Below are 24,038 nucleotides of genomic sequence, written 5' to 3'. Positions count from 1 at the left end.
TTTTTAACTCTCACCTGCAGTAAGCCGTATTTGGTCTCTACATCGTAGAGTTTGTAATCTTTGATGTCTGTGGGAACAGGACTGGGCAGGTTGTCCCACTGGCCGAGCACATTCGCTAGGCTGGCAAACACAGGCTCTGTGCAAAACGCCAAACAGTCTCTAGAGACAAACAGACAAAGACAACCAGTAAAAAAAACAGACAAACTGATAAAAACACAGATAATGGGAACAAGTGTTGTCAAGACATTTCCTGGCATACATTAAACCGTTTTCACAGTATTATTTAGTATTTGTGTAAAAATAATATTAATTAATCACAATAAATAAAACAAAATAAAAAATAAAAACATACCCATGGTAAATATGACAACACCCTATCTTATTTTAAATTTATATTAAACTCCAGTAGACATCCCTGTTCAGTAATTAAACAGCAGTTGGCACAAAGAAGTTCTAATTCATTCAATTTACACATCAAAATTTTTAATCATCTCCCTAAGGGCAACCTGCTAAATTTTCATGTAAAATGTGTATATTAAATAGGCATTCAAAGAAATTCCTATATAAATAAAAATACTTAACATTCTGGATCAAAGCTTCATCTGACATCCCTTAAGAGAAACATTTATTATTCAGGAGAGCTCTTCCATAGTGGAACCGCTGCTTTTGATCTCATGCATCCGCACACACAAACACACACACAAATATTGATTGCAGAACCAGAGAAGCCAAGTCTTAAATAAAAAAAGACCTCTGAAACTTTTATTAAGAGTGCTTCTGAGGCTTCAAGTCAGCTTTAATCAAAGATAAAAAAAAAAACTAAGTGCATGAAAAATTAAATCCATTTTTGATTTTTATTTCATGTTTGCCATGGAATAATTTGCAATGATTGAGTTAGTGTCATTATGAATTAGTGTCATTATGATAATGAAATTTCTAACTTGAGTGTTATACCTTATTAACACGGATACTCAATACATATTTTAATAACTCAAAAATAAAAAAAACTCATTTTTGATTTCCACAGAATTCATTAAAATTACAATATTTATGCATGTCCCAGTTCAGTCAGGTTTTCAACTGCCCTCTTAAACTTTTTGAGGGCACAACTGAAATATAATTAAAAAAAACCTAAAATAAAAACATCTGTGTGTTTTTTTTTATAAACCATGCAATATTCTAACAAATTTGACTTTTTTTTCATTCTAATGTCAATATATAAAAAACATCATTTTAACACATTATTAAAGACAAGAACAGTCAGTAATAAATAAACTAATTACAACCAATACTACAAATACAACAGGGAAAATGTTTTGTTAATGTTTTAATGACCTTCCTCCACAACTGTTTACTTTCGCTTTAGATTGAGCATTAAAGACAGGTACTGTGTTTTAAAGATTGATATTTTTATGTTATTTAACATTAAAAAGATATTAAATGAGAACTCAAGAGAACTCATGAAGATGCACAAACAGCATGCTAGTATGGAGTTTTTATTTATTTATTTATTTAATGTCATATCAGCAGCATTGGCTAAACTCAGGGCAACACTGTTAATAAGTGTTTAATATATATTTTACAATCATAACTGTTTCCTAATAATCAAGCGTTGTTTCCACGTTTTATGTTTGATTTGTAGCATCATCTGTGATATGAGCCGCTGTAAAGTTTTTATAAGTGGTCAAAGTAATGCTCACCTGGACTCTTCAAGCGGGTGCTGAACCGTCAGGAGACGTGGATGTCGTAATCTGGTAAGCTGTTGAATTCCTTTCTTCAGTGAATCGATAATCTGGTCCTTCTCAAACTTCTGATAGCGATCAATGACCTTCTTGTCAAACACAAATACGGCCACTTCCTATGGGAGACAGAAAGCCAATTTGAATTAGTTCAATGTGTCTACCTTTCTTACCACACACACGCGCACAAATTAAATTAAATCAAAATCTGTTCAAAATGTCAACATATAAATTAAAATATATTTCTTTGCTTTATGTAGTTTTCAATTGTCATCTCTGTACATTATAATTTTAAAAATTATTTAAGTTTATGTTTTTATACAATGTACATCAAAGTATTTGATATTTTTGATACAACTTGTGCAGAGTGCAATGGTCAACGACTGCTGCTGTATTGTGCAATATATATAGAGAGAATAGATAACTATTTAAGATATTACTGACAACAAATAAAAAAGCTAGAACCTGGAAATGGTTTAAAGAATACCCACCAACTAAAGACGAATGGTTTAAAACAATAGTAGAAATTGGAGAAATGGACAGAATAACACTTATATTCCTATTACAAACAGACAAAGTACAAACAGATCTTTGAAAAGAAATGGAGTAAATGGCTGGTTTTCTCCTCAACCACAAAAACAAAGTATTTAAATGTGTATATGATAAATATATATTTTTTGTTGTGTTTAATAATTTTCTGTATTTGTGTGTATAGATACATACATACATACATACATACATACAACCATACATACATACATACATACATACAGTTGAAATCTGAATGATTAAACCCCCTGAATAATTAGCCCCATTTATTTTTTTCCAATTTCTGTTTAACGGAGAGAGGATTTTTTCAACACATTTCTAAACATAATATAATGTACATGTAAACATAATAGTTTTAATAACTAATTTCTAATAGCTGATTTATTTTATCTTTGCCATGATGACAGTAAATAATTTTTTTAACTAGATTTTTAAACTAAGAAACTTTAAAAAAAAGTTGTTCTGTTAAACATAATTTGGGAAATATCTAAAAAAGAAAAACATTTCAAAGGTTTCAAAGGATTTAATAATTCTGATTACTGTAAATATGTGTCTGCTTGAAATGGATATGTCAGTGCAATACACAGGACTGAAATACTTTTTTTGCACATTGCACAATTAAAGAATGCATCTTCTAGAATTATTAGCCCCCGGTTTATTTTTCACCAACTTCTGTTTTCTTGATCTTGTTGTCCGTCTGATAATATTTTTTTCTTCTGGAGAATGTCTTATTTGTTTTATTTTGGCTATAAAAGAAGTTTTTAATTTTTTTAAAAACATTTTAAGGTCAAAACTATTAGCCCCTTTAAGCTATATATTTTTTTGAGTTTCTACAGAACAAACCATCATTATATAATAGCTTGCCTAATAACCCTAACCTGCCTAGTTAACACATTTAACCTTTAAATGTCACTTTAAGCTGTATAGAAGTGTCTTGAAAAATATCTAGTCAAATATGATTTACTGTCATCATGGCAAAGATAGAAAAAAATCAGTTATTAGAAAAAAGGTATTAAAACTATTATGTTTAGAAATGTGTTAAAAATTTTTCATTTCGTTAAACAGAAATAGGGGAAAAGAATAAACAGGGGGCTAATAATTCTGACTTTAACTGTACATAATAAAAAAAACAGACACACTACTTAAATAAAAAAAAAAAATATGTGCACCTGTTTTGTAGATTTCTTGGTGCCATTGTAGATCCTCCAGCTCATACCTGGACCACCGCTGGCGATGTGTTTGCCCACCTCGAACTCTCGTGTGACCGGGTTTCCCATGACGGCGCTGGTAACATCGGCCGTCACTTTGGTCACGGTGCTCTTCAGTTTATTCAACATCGACTCCATGATTTTACTGGCTGTCAACCTGCAATATATGGTGCATGCATGAGCTAGGAGTTATTTCATCATCGATTGCTTACTTCCTGTTGGTCAAAAACACAGCGGATAAGATAAGTTCAGCCAGTGTTATTACTTAAACCTGTAAAGCAGAAATTTAAATGGAAATAAACAGCCAAGTGAAGATTTCTATATTCAGTTTTAGTTTAGCTTGTTACAAAATAAATTTTAAAAGTTTACATTAAACCTAACCTTATAATAATACAAAAAATAAACATAATAATATAAAACAAAAGTTAAGGGTTTGCTGAAATCTGTCTTTTTTTTTTATAATAATTTTATTTTTGAAATATTTTTAATATTGTTCAGATAGTTACAAATTGATTTTAAAATTAAATTAAATCAAATTTGATTAGAGGTCAAATTTAAGAAAATGTGATATTTGATTATATTTTTTGCTAAAATTATTAAATTATTAAACAAAATTGTAATTAATCACTCAATAATTTTCCTTTGGCTTAGTCCCTTATTTATCATACTGTCAATTTATAATTATTCCCTTATTTTACCCTTATAGTTCCAGTAACGGCCCAGTACAGCAAAAATAAAAAAATAAATAAAATAAAAAACATACAATCTCGCATTCATACTTTTTAGTTTATTGAATTCACTTATAATGCATGTTTTTGGAATATGCGGGAAACTGGCTCACCCAGAGGAAACCCACGCAAACACGAGGAGAACATGCAAACTCCACACAAAAACACCAACTGGCCCAGCCTGGACTTGAACCAGTAATCTTGTTGTGAGGCAACAGTGCTGACCACTGAGCAACTGTTAGAAAAAAAATCAAGAATGCGAAACAAAATTTACATCAAGTTGAATTTGCAGTAGGTAAAATTGTTTTTGCTAAATCTCTTTTGAATTGAAATTTATTATTTTTTTATCTTCAAATTATTAGATGTAAATGTTTAATAAATTATACAAAATGTGGTTGTCACTGTTTGTTACGGCAACGTAAAAAGAAGAAAAAAAGTAAAGCATTAAAATGCATGTGAAAATCTTCAGCAGGCTCTGAGCAAGGTGAACTCAGGGTAAACTATGTCTTCAGACTGACAGCATCTCAAGACGTTTAGAGAAATAAGAAAGCAACTGCTCTTTCAGCTATAAAGATAAAACCGGTCTTTGTGATAGCTGCTTTTACTCTGTAATGTGGCTTTGTGCTTAAATGACGCAAAATGACACACACATATATATATATATATAAATAAAAGAAACATTAAAAGCATGTTAAAAATTATTTATTATTATTATAATGATATTTTTTTAGATTTTATTATTAATTTTATATTATTATTTGAAGTTATTCCTACAGTAATTGTCAGAAATTTCATTTGCATTCGTTATTAATTAATTTATTTCATAGTAGCCTTATTGTTACAGCACAATAGTATATACAATATAATATTTAACAATAAGCTTAAAGTTTTATTTAGGGATCCTTAGCTTTGAATGTAATTATGCAAAAAATTCTACCACTACAGTAACTAATTAGTTTTTAATTCCTCAATTTAAAATTAGTAAATTAAAATTAAAAATAATAAAAATGTACCTAAAAGTAATATTAAATTAAATAATCAATTAAAAGTAATGCAATCAAAATTTAGACACTTAAAATGAAATTTAAAATTAAAAATGTATACAAAAAAAGAAAATGTATGTAGTTAATCTCTTTCTACACACACAAACACACACACACACACACACACACACACACACACACACACACACAATGTATATAGTATAGTTAAGGTCAGAATTGTTAGCCCCACTCGGGCTACTTAATAAATAATAAAAAGAAAAAAGAAAAAACAGGGTACAGAGGCAAACAATCACATTAAATAATATTTACAAAGACTTTATGAAATGTAACAGTTTCAATACTTTTTTTGCTGTAAACTATTTGTAACGCAGTAATTAAACAATTTAAGTCACAAAGAAAACCGTACAAAATAGTTAATGATTTTTTTATTTAAATTTGTGAATACAATATTTACCCAATAAAATAAATAAATTGCCTATAAATTCTGTTATGTTTGTCAAGAGAGAAGTAACAAATTACATAACACATTGAAAAATCTGTTAAACTTACATTTTGATGCAAAAAAGACAGATAAAGAAGACCAAAACACTTAAACGTGGGCATTTGACAAAAAGATGATCAATCGATTTGATACTTGAGTTACAGAAGACACAATGTGAATTACGATTACCAAATTTAGATACAATCTCGTTCGTATGGTAGATATTATGTAACACTTTTAAATGTATTTTTTTTACATTTATTGGGAACACACAATTTGTAAGGTAAGAGCCTAGCTTTTTTCCAATTACGTTAATTTCATCTATTAGAGGATTCCAAAGAAATTTTCTCCTTGGATTGATTCTTTTCTTTGACTGAAACACATTTTTTATATTTTTATCACCACATTTTAGGTCGTAGTTAATATTTATTTTAGCATTAGACGGAAGTCGCAGTGGCGTCATAAGGAAGGGTGTGACGTATTTCTGATATTTAATGAATGAGCTCCTGACTTGCAATGAATCACCACAACAATACTCCATTTAGTCCGTTTATGTTCAAAACCCATCAACTTTCCACCTTTAACACCAACAATAAACAATCAAGTCAGAAACAGTAGGTTAAGTTCCATTATTTTTTGATGAGGGTAGGCAGATCAATGTTTAGCAACACAGCCAAAGGCGTTTAACTGTCAACATGTAAACATTACACGTTGTCCTCATGACAACATGGTAATTGGCTACAAGAAATTCTCTAAAACAAAAACACGTTCTTTCCTTTACAGTGTAAATATTTAATAAACACGACAGCAGCTGAGCTAACAGGCTAATGCTAATGGAGTAAAGCGTCACTGCATTGAACTGATGAATAACCGCTGAATCCTGTTTCAGGGTCAGTTTCCAGCTCATAAACACGTAGACTCGAGTCTTACCTTTACACCAGAGGAGCTGACAGGGAGATTGAGAGGTTAAAATGAGGAATGAGACAGTCGGAAAACCGTCAGCAGTGCTGGTGGCTCACTGCCTCCATGACACTTCATCAAAACACCTGAGAGTCTGCGGTGAAGCCGGAGGAAACACGCAGAGCTTCAGTATCTCTAATAAAAGTCATGATTTTCAAAATACTTTTAACAATATTCATTGATTAGTTGCAGAAAAAAATAATGTTGCCTATTCTAAACAGAAAAATAGCTAATTACTATCATTGCAAAATTGCAAATATTGGCCAACATTGCTCAAAAAGTTGCCCTGTGTATCATCAGCATCATATTCTCATTATGACATCAAATGTACTTGCTTTTTGTTGGGGCTACAGATTTATAATAATAATAATAATAATAATAATAATAATAATAATAATAATAATAATAATAATAATAATTATCATCAACGTCATATATTATTATTATATATCTATTATTCAAGTTTATGTTTTTGTCATAGTATATAACTTTAATTATTAGTAATAACAATCATAATAATATTTATATCCATAAAATTATTCTAAATAATTTTATTATTCATATATAAACATTCATTTGAAATAATGCTAATCTAAAATTGTAAGAATGAAAAATAATAAAAACAATCATAAACACTTGCTCAGTTTCTCTGGATTTAATAAGTATTGGTTTGATATACATGTGTGTATGTTGTGATTTCACCTTTTTAAAGTAAATGACATGTCAGATTAATATCCGAATATCAAATGTTTTCATTTATTATGATTGAAAATCAGGATTATTCCATTAAGTCAAAACATTGGTTTTAAAATTATTGTAAAGGAGAGAACTTGGATTGGATTCTTTTGGTGATCTTTACATTGATGTTTTTGCCTCTTTGGTCAGCTGGCCTCTCAATTTAATCTCCCTAAAGCTCTTTTTTTTCTAGATATTTGCAATTTTTTTCTGCTAACTTACAGATCGGCGACGCAATGACGCAGTAGGTAGTGCTGTCGCTTTAAAGCAAGAAGATAGCTGGTTCGCAGGTTCGAGCCTCGACTGGGTCGTTTCTGTGTGGAGTTTGCATGTTCTCCCTGCGTTTGCGTGGGTTTCCACCGGGTGCTTCGGTTTCCCCCACAGTCCAAAGACATGCGGTACAGGTGAATTGGGTAGGCTAAATTGTCTGTAGTGTATGAGTGTGTGTGTTATTGAGTTATTGAGTGTGGATGTTTCCCAGAGATGGGTTGAGGCTGGAAAGGCATCCGCTGCGTAAAAACGTGCCGAATAAGTTGGCGGTTCATTCCGCTGTGGCGACTCCGGATTAATAAAGGGACAAAGCACAAAAGAAAATGAATGAATGAATGAACTTACAGATCATCTGGTCTCAAGACATTGGAATTGACATTATTGAAGAGACATGGAAAGCGGTCTTGAACAGAGTTAATTCTTCCTCAATTTGTGCACGTCACAGGAAAGGTAGTGCATAAAGCTCATTGGTCCAAGAGCAAACTAGCTCAAAAACAACCTGTCTATTGACCCTGAGTGCGACAGGTGTCATTCTTGTTCAGCTACTCAAATGTCCTTGTCCTTCCCTGCTCTCTTTTTGGAAGCAAATTTTCCTCTCGTTGTCTGCTATAACTGTTGATATCCCACCTTGTGCAAGGTATTGGTTTATTTGGGGTTCTCCCACCCGGCCACACCTTATTGATTCTCCTGATTGAGTCCCCACCCCCTAGTCACAGCTTAGTACTGGATACTAGTTCTGTTGATCACATTGTAGGCCTGTATTTTCTGTATGTAAGATTGCATTTTTTTTTTTTTTTGCTCAAAATACTCTTCAGTATATTTGTTTATTGTTACATGTTTGTTGTTTTTATTGTATATTTTTGTAATGTATATTACAATGTAAAAAATAAAACATTAAAAAATATTGTAAAATATCTGAAAACTTGGCACCTTATTTTATTAAAATGCTCTAATTGTAACATTCTTATTTTTTGTTTATTTGACATGTCATTAGTACTTTACATAATAAAACAAAACAATGTTTTTTGGATGCATTTTTGTAAATAATAAATAAAATATTATTTAAATGTATTTTATGTCGTTGTTACGGTGTAATTATACAAATAAGTACCAAATAGTATACAATATAATTCTTTACAAGTAAAATCACTACTAAAAGTATTACAATTACTAAATTTGAAATAAAATAAAACATTTTAACATATCAATGACTTAAACACACCCTAATTATTATGTGGTAGCACTGACTAAAATAAAATGACAATACAAATTAACTAATTTAAAATAAACATGATTTTAAAAACTGTTTATCTAAACTATTAAACAAATTTTGTTAAACATCTAAAAACAAATTAAGATGTTGAACATCTGAAACTTCTACTCAAACAAATAAAAAAACAAAACAAATAACGGACACAAAACACAGTCTACATATATTCTTTTGAATGCATTTAATGGGTTTTAAACATCCTAAAATTAAAGTGCATCTAAAAAAATCTATTGTTATTACAAAAATTTGTCAACTGAGTTCAAAGTACCAACAATGCAATCCAATTCCCTTTTCTTTCAGTCATTTAATAAATATCATTGATACAGTATGTAACACCAGTTAATCCAGTGCATTCAAGCAATGTTATTAAAGGAGTTCAAGTAATTTTTGCAATTAAACATTCTTTGTTTTCATAATTAGGAATAATGCCTTATTACATAGTAAGAAAATGCCTACACCCTATTATGCTACAAATCTATGTAAAAATCAGAAGTATGCACTTATTTAATACGAGCAATTAAGTTTAACAGCCATTCAAATCCTTTGCGCTCACAGTCAATAAAATAAGTGATTAAAATCAGCATAATACATTAAATGCATTTACTTCTTCTTTTCAAGTGCACTAAAACTAATTAGCTTTTAAAAACCTGAGCATATCACATAATTCAAGTAATATTATATTGGTGTTATTCTGGATCTAAGTTAATAAAAGCAGCATATTTATTCACCTGATGAAATCTATGTAGTGTAATTGATAATTGATACGTAATTGATTTTTGGCTAATCGAATCAGAAGTTAACTGTAAGTAAACACAATTAAAACCATTTGTTATACATCCAAACCTCAAGTCATGGTTATCCTAAAACACCTGGATTGTTTGGAAAGAAGCTTTCAGAAAATGTTAGACTCTTTAAAATCATTTACCAACTATGGCAAGCCATTTTAATATTTAATATATACTATTACTTAGTATGTATATATATATATATATATATATATATATATATATATATATATATATATATATGTGTATGTGTATATATATATATATATATATATATATATATATATATATATATATATATATATATATATATATATATATATATATATATATATATGTGTATGTGTATATATATATATATATATATATATATATATATATATATATTTATATATATATATATGTGTATGTGTGTGTGTGTGTGTGTGTGTGTGTGTTTATATATATAATACTGTAGTACAACTAATTATTTTAGGTAGTACTTCTTTGGGTATTAGTAGAATTTTAAAAAGAAGTAAATACTTTTACATTTTAAATTAATAATAATTAGATAGTAGTACTTCTTACTGGATACTAATACTTGTTTGTTAAATACTAGTACATTGAATAGATAATAATATAATTATATATATATATATATATATATATATATATATATATATATATATATATATATATATATATATATATATATATATATATATATATATATATTGTTATATAATTTTGTTTTTGAAATGGATTTGAAATTGGACATTATAAAACTTTTTAAGACCCCATGTACACCCTGTTTTAAAAAGGAAATAGCATCAAGTAATAAATAAGTACTAGTATCATGGAAAGAAATTGAGTGTAGGAACTAAGACATCAATTTGTATGCAAAAACCCAGATCCCAAAGACAATTGGTATTTTGAATGGGATTTCCATTAAATCTCTTAAATAAGGTTCTTGACCACCGCAAACTCAAGATACTTTTATGTTTTATTTTACAACATAAAACACATCAGTTACATTCCATTCTTAAATGTTTTAATCGGTTTTGCTTATTTAAAAAGACGGTTGCAATCAAGTTGCTAAATGGGACTACAGGTAATGTCGGAAACATTATACATCCTCAGGCTGAACTGGCTTGGGTTGGACATTTGGATTTGTCTGTTATTTTTATAAATAGTATTTTATAGTATGTAGTATTTTTTCTAATTGGGAATTTATTTTGTTTGTTGACTGTCAAGACAGGTTAATTTGTTGATCATTTATTTTAACTAAATGATTTTATGAATACACTGCTTACCAGTGCAGCCTGTATCTTTCCAAGTAATGTAAATGTGTGAATAAATTTGTAAAAATACATAAATATTAACTGTCATTGTAACGTGATCAATTGATTTTTCATCTTTTTTTTCCCTTCATCTGAATACATTTAACCTTTATCTAATTTAACATTTATATATTTACCCTCTTCCTTAAAATGTATAATGTTGGTCTGTATTATATGCCTTATAGTTTTCCTATAAGGAGAAATTGGTCCGGATTCTTATAGGTTATGATCCAAAAGTGCTAAAAGTTGATTTTTCGTGTGAGGATTATCCGGTTGGACTAAACATGTAGGTGTAGTCAACTGTGTTTGAACACACAGCTTACTATTTGCAATTTTCAAAAAGTATATGAGAAAATGCTATAGAGATTTTATCATTTTATATGTTTTATGCTAGCAGCGATTGGCCTAGAAGATGACGTCATACTTCCTCCACTCTATATCAGTGCATTTCATACATTAAATGTTAAAACGGCATGCCATAACCCTGCAGTTTCATGTTGTTAATTATTGACCAAAGACCTAATATCTCCTCCCCCACCCAAAAAACTCTACCCAGATAAATCGAAAACTAACAATCTATGCAGGTGTTTCTAGAATGTAGTATAGAAGTGTTGGAGGAAAATGCCTGGGTGATGTTTCTGGAACTGTTTGGCCAGTCGTCTCTTCTGTTTGGCGGAGAGACGGTCACTCTGAGCGATATGGTGAATTAACTGCTTTAAACTGTCAACAGTGGCCTTGTCTTTGTTATCCTCATACTCCTGTTGCGACACCTGCTGGCAGAATGTAAACACTGCGAGAGGAAAAAAAATGGACATGGTAAATCAATTTTTAATGTGTCAAATCAGTTTTACAAGACTATGTTTAGTGTACTTGTAGATAAAATTCTGTAGCACTTGTAATTTTTGTTTTTACCTTTTGTTACCCTTGTTTTCATTGGTTTTCTTTTACTGTGTAAAAGCAGTGACTTCTTGTCTATTAAAAGGTGCTATACAAATAAATCCTTACTTTTTAAACATGGCTTTTACTTTTTTGTAAATTATAAAAACCCTCCTAGGGACACGTGCTGCAAATTATCTTTGACTACAGCAAGCATTATTTCAGTTTAATCTATATTTCATGTATTGTTCCCAAACAAATTAAATCTATATATATATATATATATATATATATATATATATATATATATATATATATATATATATATATATAATTAACTCACGTGCTACTTTATCTAGATCTGTTCCTTGCTGCAGAGTTTGAAGTGTTTTCCTCACAGCCTCAATCAATGATAGCGGTGTCTGGATATGTAAAAGAAAAACGATTCAATGTTCTGTGATATACAAAGTATTCTGGGACGGTAATGTAATACTAAAAAGGGTTGTTTTACCTTAAAGAGCTGTGTGTGATTATCCGTGAGGAACAGCAGTAGTTGCTCACACTGGCCACGAGTCATTTCTTTACTCTGGATGACAGCTTTTACAAATGTCTTGCTAACCAAAGCCCGGTTTTCAATCTGGTACAAGATAAATGCATTGGTATTATGCAATGAGTTTATACTTTTTACATTTAAACATGTTTAAACTAAAAACTGAACAGGATTCATATATTTTAAATGAAAATGGGACCTGTGAATTAGATTTTCCAGTTACTAGAAACAATTATTTTATTTTATTGAAAAATGTATTCAGCAAAAGATGCATTTAACAGATCAAACTGACAAAAGAATCTACATTTTATATAAATACTGCATCTTTCTAGTCATCAAAAAATGTGTGGTTTACACAAAAATAGTAAGGGGAAAAATCAAAAATTGACTAATAAATGTTTATAACTAATTATAATTCGTTATTTATTTATTTATTTATGTAATAAATTATTTCTTGTGTTCATGTGACACTGAATACTGAAGTAATGATGCTGAAAACTCACATTTTAAAATATTATGATACGTAAACATTAATATGAAATATTAACATTATTATATGTGACATTTTGATATACAGCAAGAAGGACAACTTCATCATGTTTAGTTTTATATTTAGGTTCTCTGGTGTTTAGAAATAACAACATCTAAATAATCTAAGTAAATGCAGTCTTGGTGAGCATAACATACTTGAATGCTTTTGTATAAAATAATTATTTTTATACTTATGTAACAAAAATACTTTTTGTGTGTTCAGAAATTATTTTGGGAGGCTATTTAAAAAAGAAAACAATAATATTAAAGCATCAATTCCAACATTTTACTAATTTGTTGCATATAGATATCAAAAGTGTAAATGTATAAACATTTTAATTAATTATAAATTCAAAGAGAAACTTTTCAAAGAAAATTAATTTGGATATGTCTGTGCAGTTTGTGTATATATACATTTTTTAATGAACACAACAAGCTCTATATCACCTGCTTGTGCAGTCTAAAAGCTTCATTATTAGCAGCGGCTGCCATAAAACCCAACAGTCTGCGTAACTCGTCTCTGCTGGTGGACTCCAAGAGCTGCAGACTAAGCTGAGCTGCTCTCAGGGCATCTTCACCTCTTCCACTATCTAAAGAACACATAAATAAGAAGACACTCATAAACAATCAGGCACATGAGTAAAAGTGCAGATACCCTAAGGACCCTTTTCACAAGACTGTTATGACACATTTAATGGTCATCATAATCATAAATCATTGACAGTTTTTAATATTAAGATTTTTCCTAATAATGTATGAACATTAATATGCATTTATGCATGTATTATATCATTTTTGCGTCAAATTATGAAAAACAAATGATTGTTTATGAGAGGTGTTTCCAATGTAGCCTCTATGGGGCTGAAAGTAAATTTGACGTTATTCTTTCCTCTAGCTGCCATCATCAGTCTTACACTATTTTTTCCTTTTTTTGAAAGCCTTGATAACCCCATCCTGAAATTATTCTTTTTTTATTTCAGCAAATAGGGTGGGGGAAAAAAGCATTTTGATGTACTCTCTGATTCACTGTGCCCTTAGTTTACCCAGCTATAAGGCCATCCGCTACTAAGAAACCAGAAATGTGATAATGGTCTATTAAAACATTACTCCAGTAGAAGCATAAACTCTTCTCTTTAAACATCTCTTGAGTCAAAGTACAAAAGTACTTGATTTTTTATTAACTTAAGTAATACAAGTATAATTAATTACTGATTTTGTTCTTTTGTAAGATGCCACACTCTAATAACCGCACTGATAATTCATGATAAGTCAAGCAAAAACAAGTAAAACCGCATTTACATGCTAAACTACACTCAAATCAGTTTGTAAAATCAGTAAACCGTTAAACAGTTTCACACTGAATGGATCGTTTGAATCAGTGAGTCGTTTAATGGAAACCGACTGTAAACAGATCCTTTGAATCAGTGAATCATTCACTAGAAACTCACTCTGAGCGGATCACTTTAATGAGTACGTTATTTACTGAAGATTAACTCTGAATGGATCACTTGAATCAGTAAGTTGTTTACTAAAGACTAAAGCCGCGGTGACACACTGGAGTTTGATCCCCAGAGACTTCCATTCATACACATGTAAATGCAACAGATCGGAAAAGCAAGGTCGTGCAGCAAGTTTTGCAATTCGCTATATTGGAAAGTTCAGAACATGACGTCTTGGTACAGAAACTTAAAATATGGACCAATTGCTTGCTTTTTTACTGTCTAATCATCTTGTTTAATCCTGCCCCTTTTTTGCAGTACCAAACAACAGAATTTTGCAAGCACAAACTCTAATGTGACCACGGCATAACTCTGAATGGATCATTTGAAGTAGTGAGTTGTTTAGTGGAGACAGACTCTAAACTAGAGATGCCCAAACTAGGGCCCGCAGGCCAAAGTTGGCTCATGCCATCCCATTTGAAAAGAGAGGGAGTAAGATGGAGATGGTTTCAGGATTTGTCAATTAAAATTTAATGTAACCCTTTATTTGTTTTATTGTTAAAAGCTAACTGAAATGAAATGTTTTAATTAAGTGGTATAAATTAATCAGATTTTGTTTGAGCAAAATCAAACAAGAACAGCAAATCAAGTCAAGAACAGCTTCTGCTTGACTAGTGTTTTCAGCATTGAACTCCACTGTGGTATAAATGTGATTGTGTTTTTATTGCTGTAAGTTATCATTTTACAAATTATACTGCATTAGATAATACAATTTAAAGTAATGTTTTCTATTTATTTTGAGATATTATGATGTTAGGAAATTACCCATGGCAACTTTAAATAGAGCTAAATATGGCAACTTGTAATATAGCTTGGTATATTTACCTTCGGCCCATGGCTCTCAATGATATTTGGTTTTTGGCCCTTCATATGAAAAAGTTTGGGCACCCCTGCTCCAAACATATCATTGGAATCAATTAATAATTTGCTGAAAACTCACTCTGAATGGATATTTGAATGATAATTGATAAGCGAGTTGCTAACCTGTTAAAAGTGTTGGTCCAATTCACAAATTAATCATTTAGTGCAATTTGTGAACCAAATGGACTGGTTAACTGATAAAATTCAGCTTGTTCACAAATTAACCACCACTCACTTATATCCAAGCAGATGAGGATTTCTCCCCTTCAAAATAACTTTTAAGTCAGCTTCATTAAGGAGATGTCGTTATGTAAAACGTATAATATTTTTTTGCAATGTAGCGAAGTAAAGGTTTTATAAAATAAATTAAAAAATTAAGTAAGGCACTTAAAATAAATACTTAAAGGTCTCAAGAAATTAAAATAACATTTTTAGATTTAAGTATCAGTATTGTTAGTTTTTCAGATACCTGTAAGCTATAGTGTGCTCCAAAACAGTGACAAAATTTGAGTTTAGGTTATATAAAACTGATATAAACATGTAAAGCTTGTAGTTGTAGCAAAGCTTGTAGACCTCCGCCTTAATGGATCAATAGTTTTATTCAAGTCGCCTCATACTTTAGTTTCTCATCAAATCATTACCAATTGATTGCTCTCTAGTATCTGACATGCCCAACCCTCTTCAAGACACCTCTCATTTGCTTTTCATTTGATCCACTCCTACTGGCAAAGCTGTGATAAAACAAAACACTATTGGCAGTTTTTTAAAAAGGAGAGGAGCATCTCTATGTCCCACCCTCTCTTTGTGTTTCAGCATTTCATGAGAACTTTATGTACAGTAGTGATGCAAAAAAAACAAATGTATGTCCATCACATATTAGAAAGAAATTCTCTTCTAAAAAAACTTCTAAAATTTCCCACTTGTTTTTTTTATATTTACCCAAAAGTTGAATGATTCCAGTGTGAATGTCAATGTAACGTCCTGACAGCAGCGGGGGTCTTTCAGGGCTGTTGTAATATTTGGCGATGGTGTCAAACAGCAGTTTCTTGTGCACTCCAAACATCTCCTCCCCGACTGTTTTATTCCTCTGCACGAGTTGCTCACTGGCAAACACGATTAACTGATCTGGGAACAGCTCAAGACAATCCACTGCTGCCATCAGCCAAGAGTCCAACCTTTAAAGAGAGAAATGATTAGAGATATGGTGATATTCAATAATCCAACGTATCGTGATAATAAACATGCTCAATATTGATATTGTGGACACTTTAAATTATTATTTAAACTGTAAGCTTCTTTATTTAGATTGTTTTATTAGTGGTTGCAAAGACCATTGAATCACCAATTCATTCTAAGCTCTTTGGTGGTTGTTTGTCACAGCGCCACATGCTTGAATACCTAATAGGCTGTTTACTTTCAAAAATGAAAATTTTCGATTTAATTTGGCCTACAACTTCTGAAAATTCTGTAACTGCTTATTGTCACAGTTGTGGCTTTGTGTGGTCACCTGATGGTTTGTTTTGGTTCCCTCGTGCACGTGTTTTTGTGTATGTGTTGTTATGGTCACGTGTTTGGCATCATCAGCTGTTCTGATAAGCCGGCCAGCTGTGGCTTGTTATTACGACTATATCTAGGGAGTAGCTCAATGTCTCCTTGTCAGTTCTTTTAAGTTGTTCACATACTCTGTCTCTTGTTTAGGACTGGTGTGGACCTGTCACTGGATTCATACTGACCATATTTTTTTGCAGACGGTATTTTGGTTGGTGGATGTTGTCAATTATGTAGATAAACATACATCTATACCACAAATGCTAGCAACTACAACATAAAACAAACTAACACAACTCACCATAAGAGAGAGAGAGATGTTTCCCTCTCATACTGTAACTGAATCTTAATGATGGGCACTGCATCCACCACATTATAAATACATTGCTAAGCAATGCAAACAAATGCCGATTCTGGTGTTACTGTTGGTACCTGGTTCGTATCCTTGTAGAAACGAATTGCGATTTCGGTGTAAAGTCTGTGATATGCACAGATAGGTATATTGGTTTTAACTTACAATGAAATCTAATATAAATTTTGTGGCCCAGATCATTCTCGACCTGATGGTTGGGGACCCCTGCTTTAGCAATTTAATTTGTTTAAAACATTTATTTACTCTGAACGTGTATAAAATAAAGTATTTTTCATTATTATACCTGTGAAAGTAAGCTTTTTGTTGCTTAGGTCAATATCATGATAGTACCATATATCATGATAAAACCTTTAGCAATTAACCGCAACAAGAAAGTCAGCAAAAACCTAGAAATAAGACACATGTGAACCCAATGCTCATGAGTGTGCAATATGTCTATTACGTATGCACTGACTCAGGCAGGTTGAGACTCTCGGAGACCTCACGATCCACACAGGTGTTGGAAAAGACCAGGTCACAGTGGTTGCGCAGAGATGAACGCAGGGGTTCTGGTTTGGCAGGTGAGGTGAGAATACAGTCCAGCATGGAGATCTCAACCACCTGTAGCAGCTGAAGTAATGTCTGCTGCCTCCAAACATCACGCATCACTGACACAAAAAGAGAAGAAACTGTGAGTGCTGTTCACAAAAGAGAGTGTTTGTGCATTATTCTGGACAGTTGTCTACTCATGTCAGCATGATGTCTTATGCATTTGTGTCTCTCTTTTTTTTCAAATATATTTATTGATTTCCTCCCTTTTTTTCCTGCCCATTAACTAGGAATACAATAACAATGCTGCCTAGAGAAAAGTAAAATCCCCACCATTATCTTATACACATATTCAAATTACGTGAAAAAAAAAAACATTTAAAAAATAAAAGTAATTAGGAGTTTTTCTAAAGTTTATATAAATGGATTAAATAAGATCTGGCTTAATTATTTACATTGTACATATTTAATATATTAACATAAAGAGATATTTATATTTTAGCAGTTGTCAGAAGTGAAAATTACTTATTTTTTTGGAAGTTAAATCCAACAAAAAGTACAAATTATGTTTAAAGTGTTGACTTGTTTCACCTTTTTTTGACAGGAAACTGTTGGAAACTGCTGCCCGATGTAGATCAGATGGAATAGATGGATGAAGGTTTATATTCTTCAGTAGTCTCTCCACTCTTCTATCTGACGATCCAAGAACCAAAGGGTTGGATATGGTCTGCATTTCTCTAAACCTAGAAACAAACAGCAAACAACTTTAAAGGGACATTTCATCCTAAAAATGAATACTGAATGTTGATTTAAGAACTGCAAATTTTAATTCTTTTTCCAATATTTCCCAAGTGATATTCCAGACCAATGAAATATACACAGTATTTGCTATAATACTTTTCTTCTGGGGAAAGTTTTATTTATTTTTAGTTTGGCTGGAATAAAAGCAGTTTGATGTTTTATAAAAACAACTTTAAGGTCAACACTATTAGCCCCCTTAAGAATATTTGATTTTCAATTGTCTACACAACAAACCACTGTAGTCCAAAAAGTTGCCTGATTATCCTAACTTGCCTTGTTAACATAATTACCTATTTATTCTTTAAATTGCACTTTACTATATCTTACAAAAGAAGCAGAAAAATATTATGTATCACTGAGTGTGTTTAAATGACACCAATAATCAGATTTTAACATGATTTAGACAATGCTAATTGAGAGTCTACCATGTAAACAGCGTTTTTTGATTAATTTAATCCGATTAAGGTCATAATCGAACTAAACAAAAATCTAATTAAGACATGTAGAGTATGTTGATTTTAGTCGCATTATTGAAGTGCAGTACAAACATGTAAATAAATACCTTATCAAACTACTACCATTTTATATATTATTTTAACGTTCAATATTAAAATAATATTGTATTTTAACGTTCAATTCTCGCTATAAACAAACCATTAATTGTGACTCTTTGCCTTAATAAACTCATAATTTGTTGCTTATTAGTATGGTAGTAGTTACCTTTAGGATAAGGGATGGGGAATAAGATCATGCAGAATATGGAGTTTATAATAAGTATTTATAGAAAAAACAATATGTTAATAATACAGTGCTTAGCATATATTTAAGTACACCCCTCACAAATCGATCTTTTAAATTCATATTTTTAGTAGGAAGCTATACAACATTATATTTGTGCATAAACATTAGATTAGTCAGTACTGAAGCCAAATCTAAAGCTCTTCTACCAAAATAATTTACTATAACGGTCCAAAAGCTAGTACACCCAAATTTATGTTGAAATATTATGTTGAAAATAATATTATGAAATATTAAATATAAATTTTAAAAAGAGAAAAAATCAAGAGAAGCAAAACATTTTTTTTGTTAAAATTCTGTAGGACTTTGACCGTATTTTGCAATAGAATAGTCTATACGCACATGGTTGTTTGACACCATTCACTGCACCTACCAACTCAGTAAAAGACCACAGACACCTGCATAGCGAAATGCTGAGATGTTTTCCCATATGGCATGTGATATTAAATTCTATTAAAACAACATTCTTCCAGCAGTTCATACTCACAAAATAAAAATGTCAAACTGCAGTTAAAGTCGACAAACTAAAAATGAAACACCCAAAATTAAACAAAACTCCGCTGTAAATGTGGGTAGTGTGGTGACACTATTACATTAATCAAATTGTTTGTTTCAACATGTAAAACGAGATCATGAAAGGAACATTCAGAAAGCAACTCATGAAAACACAATCATATTATTGTCTTATTCAGATTAAGTCAAACTATTTAATAACTGATGTCCATCTAAACGTAGTCACTGTCATCATGGCAAAGACAAAAGAAATTAATTGCTAAAACTATTATGTTTAAAATTTGTTGAAAAAAATCTTCTCTCCATTAAACAACATGAAACAACAAATTTTAAGGAGGCCTAAAAATTTCAACTTCAACTGTACTATCTCTTGAAATTTAGCAAGCATTTGGATGTGCCGATGCTAAAAAAAAACGCATTTACCTCAAACTGGTCTTCCTCTTTCCCATCTGTTTGTCTGGAGACTGATTCTCACCGCCACTGTAACTCTTCCTGGCTGATCCATCGAGAAACCGGTAGAGACTACAGCTGGAGTCCTCAAAGCTCATTTCTTTCTCTCGTCTGAAGAGTTTCATCCCAATGGGTTCGAACACTCTAGACTCCATAAGGGCCTGGCAGAGCCGGGCAGCTTTGAGACGTGACACTTCGCTGGAGCAGAAGTAGATGTTCTGCATGAGGTGGCTCAAAACCACGTCCACCGCATCAGTGCCTGTGAAGCAGTCATGGTGGACGCGCAGATGTTGTCTTCGGGGACGAAGCTCCACTTGAGTCCTCAGAGCTTCAATGATGTTCTGCCATAGTTGAGTGGCTCTGAAGGGCCCAGAGAAACCTGAGAGATATCAGAATATAAAGATGCAGTCACACTTTATTTTAAGCTTCAATTCTCGTTATAAACAAACCAATAATTGTAACTTTTTGTCTCAGTAATTTGCTGCTTATTAGTAAGGTAGTAGTTACGTTTAGGATAAGGAATGTGGAATAAAATCATGCAGAACATGTATTTTATAATAAGCATTTAAAAAAAGCTGACAATATGTTAACAATAAGCATTTATTTGATACAACTTAATTGTTTTATGTTTAATCGACTTAAATTTGTTAAAACCAATCAACGTTTTGAGTTTGATTTGAGAAAATATAAATGAATTGTTTGGAACCCTGCTATTTTTTTTACAATGCATCTTAAAATAATATATTTATATTCAAATGAGGTGTTGAGGTAAAAAAAAAAATACAACCTTAATGTAATATTTTGTATGGCCTCCTTGATTTTTCCACTTTATTAAACATTTTATTTAACATTTTCTCCTAATATATTAATTTTGGGGCACTCGTTTTTGCACCATTGAGCAATTTTGTTGAATTAGTTCCAGTTTTGGTTTCAGTACTGACTAATCTAATGTAAAACCAACAAATCAGATTTGCACAAATATCACATGGTAAATTATACCATAGAGAAGAAATCTGATGCTAGGGTGTACTTATTTACACTCAGCAACAATCTTTTAAACACTTTCATACCAAAAGTATGTAAACTGATTTCTTTTTAATATAGTATCATAACTTTTACATAAATTACCAATGAATGACTTAAATGATCAGCTTAATCAAAACTTTTCTGAAATACCCATTTTTAAAGATTCAACTACATGCTTTCTGTCACCTGATTGATGAATTAAAATATTTTATGAGAACAAAACAGAATGTGAGATAAAAGCAAACTAAAGTTTTTAAGCATCCAGGCAATAAAAGTGTTACACACATTTTTTGTCATATAATAGAATGAGTCCTGTTTAATGAAAATGTATTTTTTTAGCAAAAATATTAAAGATCACACATTTTTACAATTATTTTAAGAAGACACCCACTAAAACATATTTTAGTGCAAGGATGGTTTAGAAAACCAACCTTTTGGCTGGTATATTTACATAATATAATAAATAAATAAATAAATTACAAGATGGATACTTATTGGATTCTACGAATGTTACTGAGCAATTCCGGACAAATGTCAACCTTGACATGAAAAAAAATTCAGTTTTCACCAAAATACGGAAACCGCTTCTGGGTTTTTTGGGCAAGCAAGTATTTTACAGTACTGTAGAAATACTCAAAAATTTATCTGTCTATGTTTTCAAACTATTCTATTTGATTTACCAAAGTCACACAAGAGGTGATTTTAAATTTGTCACATCCATAACAGAGAAATGTCACATCCATAACGACACTTTTTCCTCATAAATGTGAAAATATGAAATTAAATTAAACCAATGAATTATGTTTTACAGAGAGCCAACTTATGTCCTTTTGATTAATATTGTTTCTTTTGGGTTGTGCAGTTTAATTCACAGAATTTCTACAAAGTATGTTGTTTACTGTAAACCTGGAGACTTTTTTGTCACATCCGTAACGCATGCTTATATTCCTCATTTTAAGTACAAAACATGTATACAGATTGATATTTTTCTGGTCTCTTAACTCTGTGGTCAGTTGCTCTGGAAAATAAAAACAAAATTTTCAATATAATGTAAACTTATACTTTCTATGCGATTTTATGTTTTGAGTTTTTACTGCAAATGTCACATCCATAACGCTGGAATTGCTTTACTATATTATATATATATATATATATATATATATATATATATTAAGAAATTGTTTGAAAATACATAAATTTTATGATGAAAAAATACTTGTAAATAAATAAATAAATAAATAAATAAGATAATTACATCACATCTTGTAGATTTCACAAATAAAAATAATAACATATGCATTAAGCTGCATATTTTTATTCAGTTTTTAATACAACATTTTATACAATTTTAAAAAGTCTTAAAGTTTCATAATCTTACAATATTTTATACAATGGCCAGATACCAAAACTATTACAAACATAATACACGTTTTCAACTTAAAATATATTGTCTACGAGATTGGGCTAGCTTTTGTAACTTTTAACTATTAACAATTAATTATAACTATTTGATATGTTTATACTGAGTTTATACAGATTATTTTGATAACACTTTGACATTATGCAAAACTGTTACAGTGACCGCATAACTGTTATTTGTCTATATGCAAAAATATTAATAATCTACTATATAATACAAACATAAAACACATTTTCAATTTACAATATTTTGTCTACGTTTTTACCATTAGACTATGGCTAGTTTTTGTAACTATAAACGCTTAATTATAACTATATTTTCATGTTTATGCTATGTTGATAGGGATTCTTTTTGGTAACACTTTGACATTGTCACCGTGACCGTAATTTCTTTACATTCAAAAATAATAAACCACTTGCTTTCATAAAATCTACCATGATTAATACTAGTTTTAAATCAGACACAGTTTTATGTGAAACGTTGAAGAATTCATCACAAATAAAGCATAATGTAAACAGTGGACGGTAGCTGTATAGCCTGATAAGGATCTTGATCATTTTGCTTTAGTATGCTATCAGACTGGTGTAAATAAACCGGTAACGAAAAAATAAATGTCGTCGAAAAAAAACACGCATCATATAAGCGTTAGTTTGTACCTGGCAGCTGCTTATTTTCTCTGAAACATGTTTGACTGTTCAGCCTTCTAAACCGCGGAGTCAAATCCACCGCCATCGCGGCATCGGAAATGACGTCACCGGTTCAGCTCAATCTGTAACGTTCATCGATGTGACGGAGCTCTGATCTGAGTTCAGCTGCAGTTTTCTGTGCCTACGGTGGATTCTGTCTGTTTGGTGTGAAAAATCTGATCCCAGATCCATGTTCTGCCACTGCTGTGCTGCCAAAGTCAGCTCATACGCAGTTACAATTTCGACACCCCAGTCTCTTTTAGAGTAGTTTTTCTAGATTTAATTTGCCATTGACACCATCATAAAACGCAAAAGGCATCAACTCTTTATTATTTATCACTATTCTTTATATATTTGGTTTGTTTAAACCGATTTTGAATTACTTATTTGAATATTAATAATACATTTTTGAGTTATTATATAATTGTAACAATTTGAATATTTGAATAAACTTTTATGTATTTGTTATTTAATGTAATACAAATGTCTTTCAAATTTGAAATCATTGTTTTTTCTTATTACAGTTATCA

At 30.9% G+C, this 24,038-nt stretch overlaps 2 protein-coding genes across 6 annotated transcripts in view; both read right to left on the bottom strand.

Annotated features, from left to right (window-relative positions):
* scyl2 (SCY1 like pseudokinase 2) overlaps nucleotides 1-6,765 on the bottom strand; it is a 124,064-nt gene extending 117,299 nt beyond the window's left edge. For 4 of the 5 annotated variants that reach the window (XR_012401592.1, XR_012401591.1, XR_012401590.1 and 1 more), the window contains exons 1-4: nucleotides 6,640-6,765; nucleotides 3,458-3,653; nucleotides 1,701-1,858; nucleotides 15-159 (exon numbers count right to left, since the gene is read on the bottom strand). Coding sequence is in view for 2 of the 5 variants with exons in the window: in XM_005164828.5 (XP_005164885.1) it covers nucleotides 15-159; nucleotides 1,701-1,858; nucleotides 3,458-3,634 (480 nt within the window). In the remaining 3 variants the exon portion in view is untranslated. Of the gene's footprint in view, nucleotides 1-14; nucleotides 160-1,700; nucleotides 1,859-3,457; nucleotides 3,654-6,639 lie in introns of those variants that run through there. The other variant, NM_001080799.1, reaches the window with a different exon arrangement.
* Nucleotides 6,766-10,799: 4,034 nt separating this feature from the next.
* Nucleotides 10,800-23,569, bottom strand: si:ch211-265o23.1. The gene is made up of 9 exons (XM_003198282.7): nucleotides 23,479-23,569; nucleotides 20,350-20,755; nucleotides 18,406-18,557; nucleotides 17,741-17,933; nucleotides 16,305-16,540; nucleotides 13,453-13,595; nucleotides 12,436-12,561; nucleotides 12,268-12,346; nucleotides 10,800-11,838 (listed from the first exon to the last, which is right to left on the bottom strand). Exons 1-9 carry the CDS (start codon nucleotides 23,552-23,554, stop codon nucleotides 11,639-11,641), a joined length of 1,611 nt encoding a protein of 536 aa, XP_003198330.2. The 5' UTR covers nucleotides 23,555-23,569; the 3' UTR covers nucleotides 10,800-11,638.
* Between the last annotated feature and the right edge of the window lie 469 nt (nucleotides 23,570-24,038).

Source organism: Danio rerio, chromosome 4 (genome assembly GCF_049306965.1).
Source record: "Danio rerio strain Tuebingen ecotype United States chromosome 4, GRCz12tu, whole genome shotgun sequence".
Lineage (NCBI taxonomy): Eukaryota > Metazoa > Chordata > Actinopteri > Cypriniformes > Danionidae > Danio > Danio rerio.
Note: the sequence above shows the minus strand (reverse complement) of the source record. Positions and strands in the feature narration are given on the sequence as shown.

What these genes read in the sequence shown, in the direction of transcription:
- si:ch211-265o23.1 (XM_003198282.7), bottom strand. Translation starts at nt 23,554, where the DNA reads ATGGCGGTGGATTTGACTCCGCGGTTTAGAAGGCTGAACAGTCAAACA. An exon ending in TGGAATCATTCAACTTTTGG is followed by an intron (nt 13,596 to 16,304) that starts GTAAATATAAAA and finishes TGTGTTCTTTAG; the next exon opens with ATAGTGGAAGAGGTGAAGAT. An exon ending in AGATCTAGATAAAGTAGCAC is followed by an intron (nt 11,839 to 12,267) that starts GTGAGTTAATTA and finishes TTCCTCTCGCAG; the next exon opens with TGTTTACATTCTGCCAGCAG.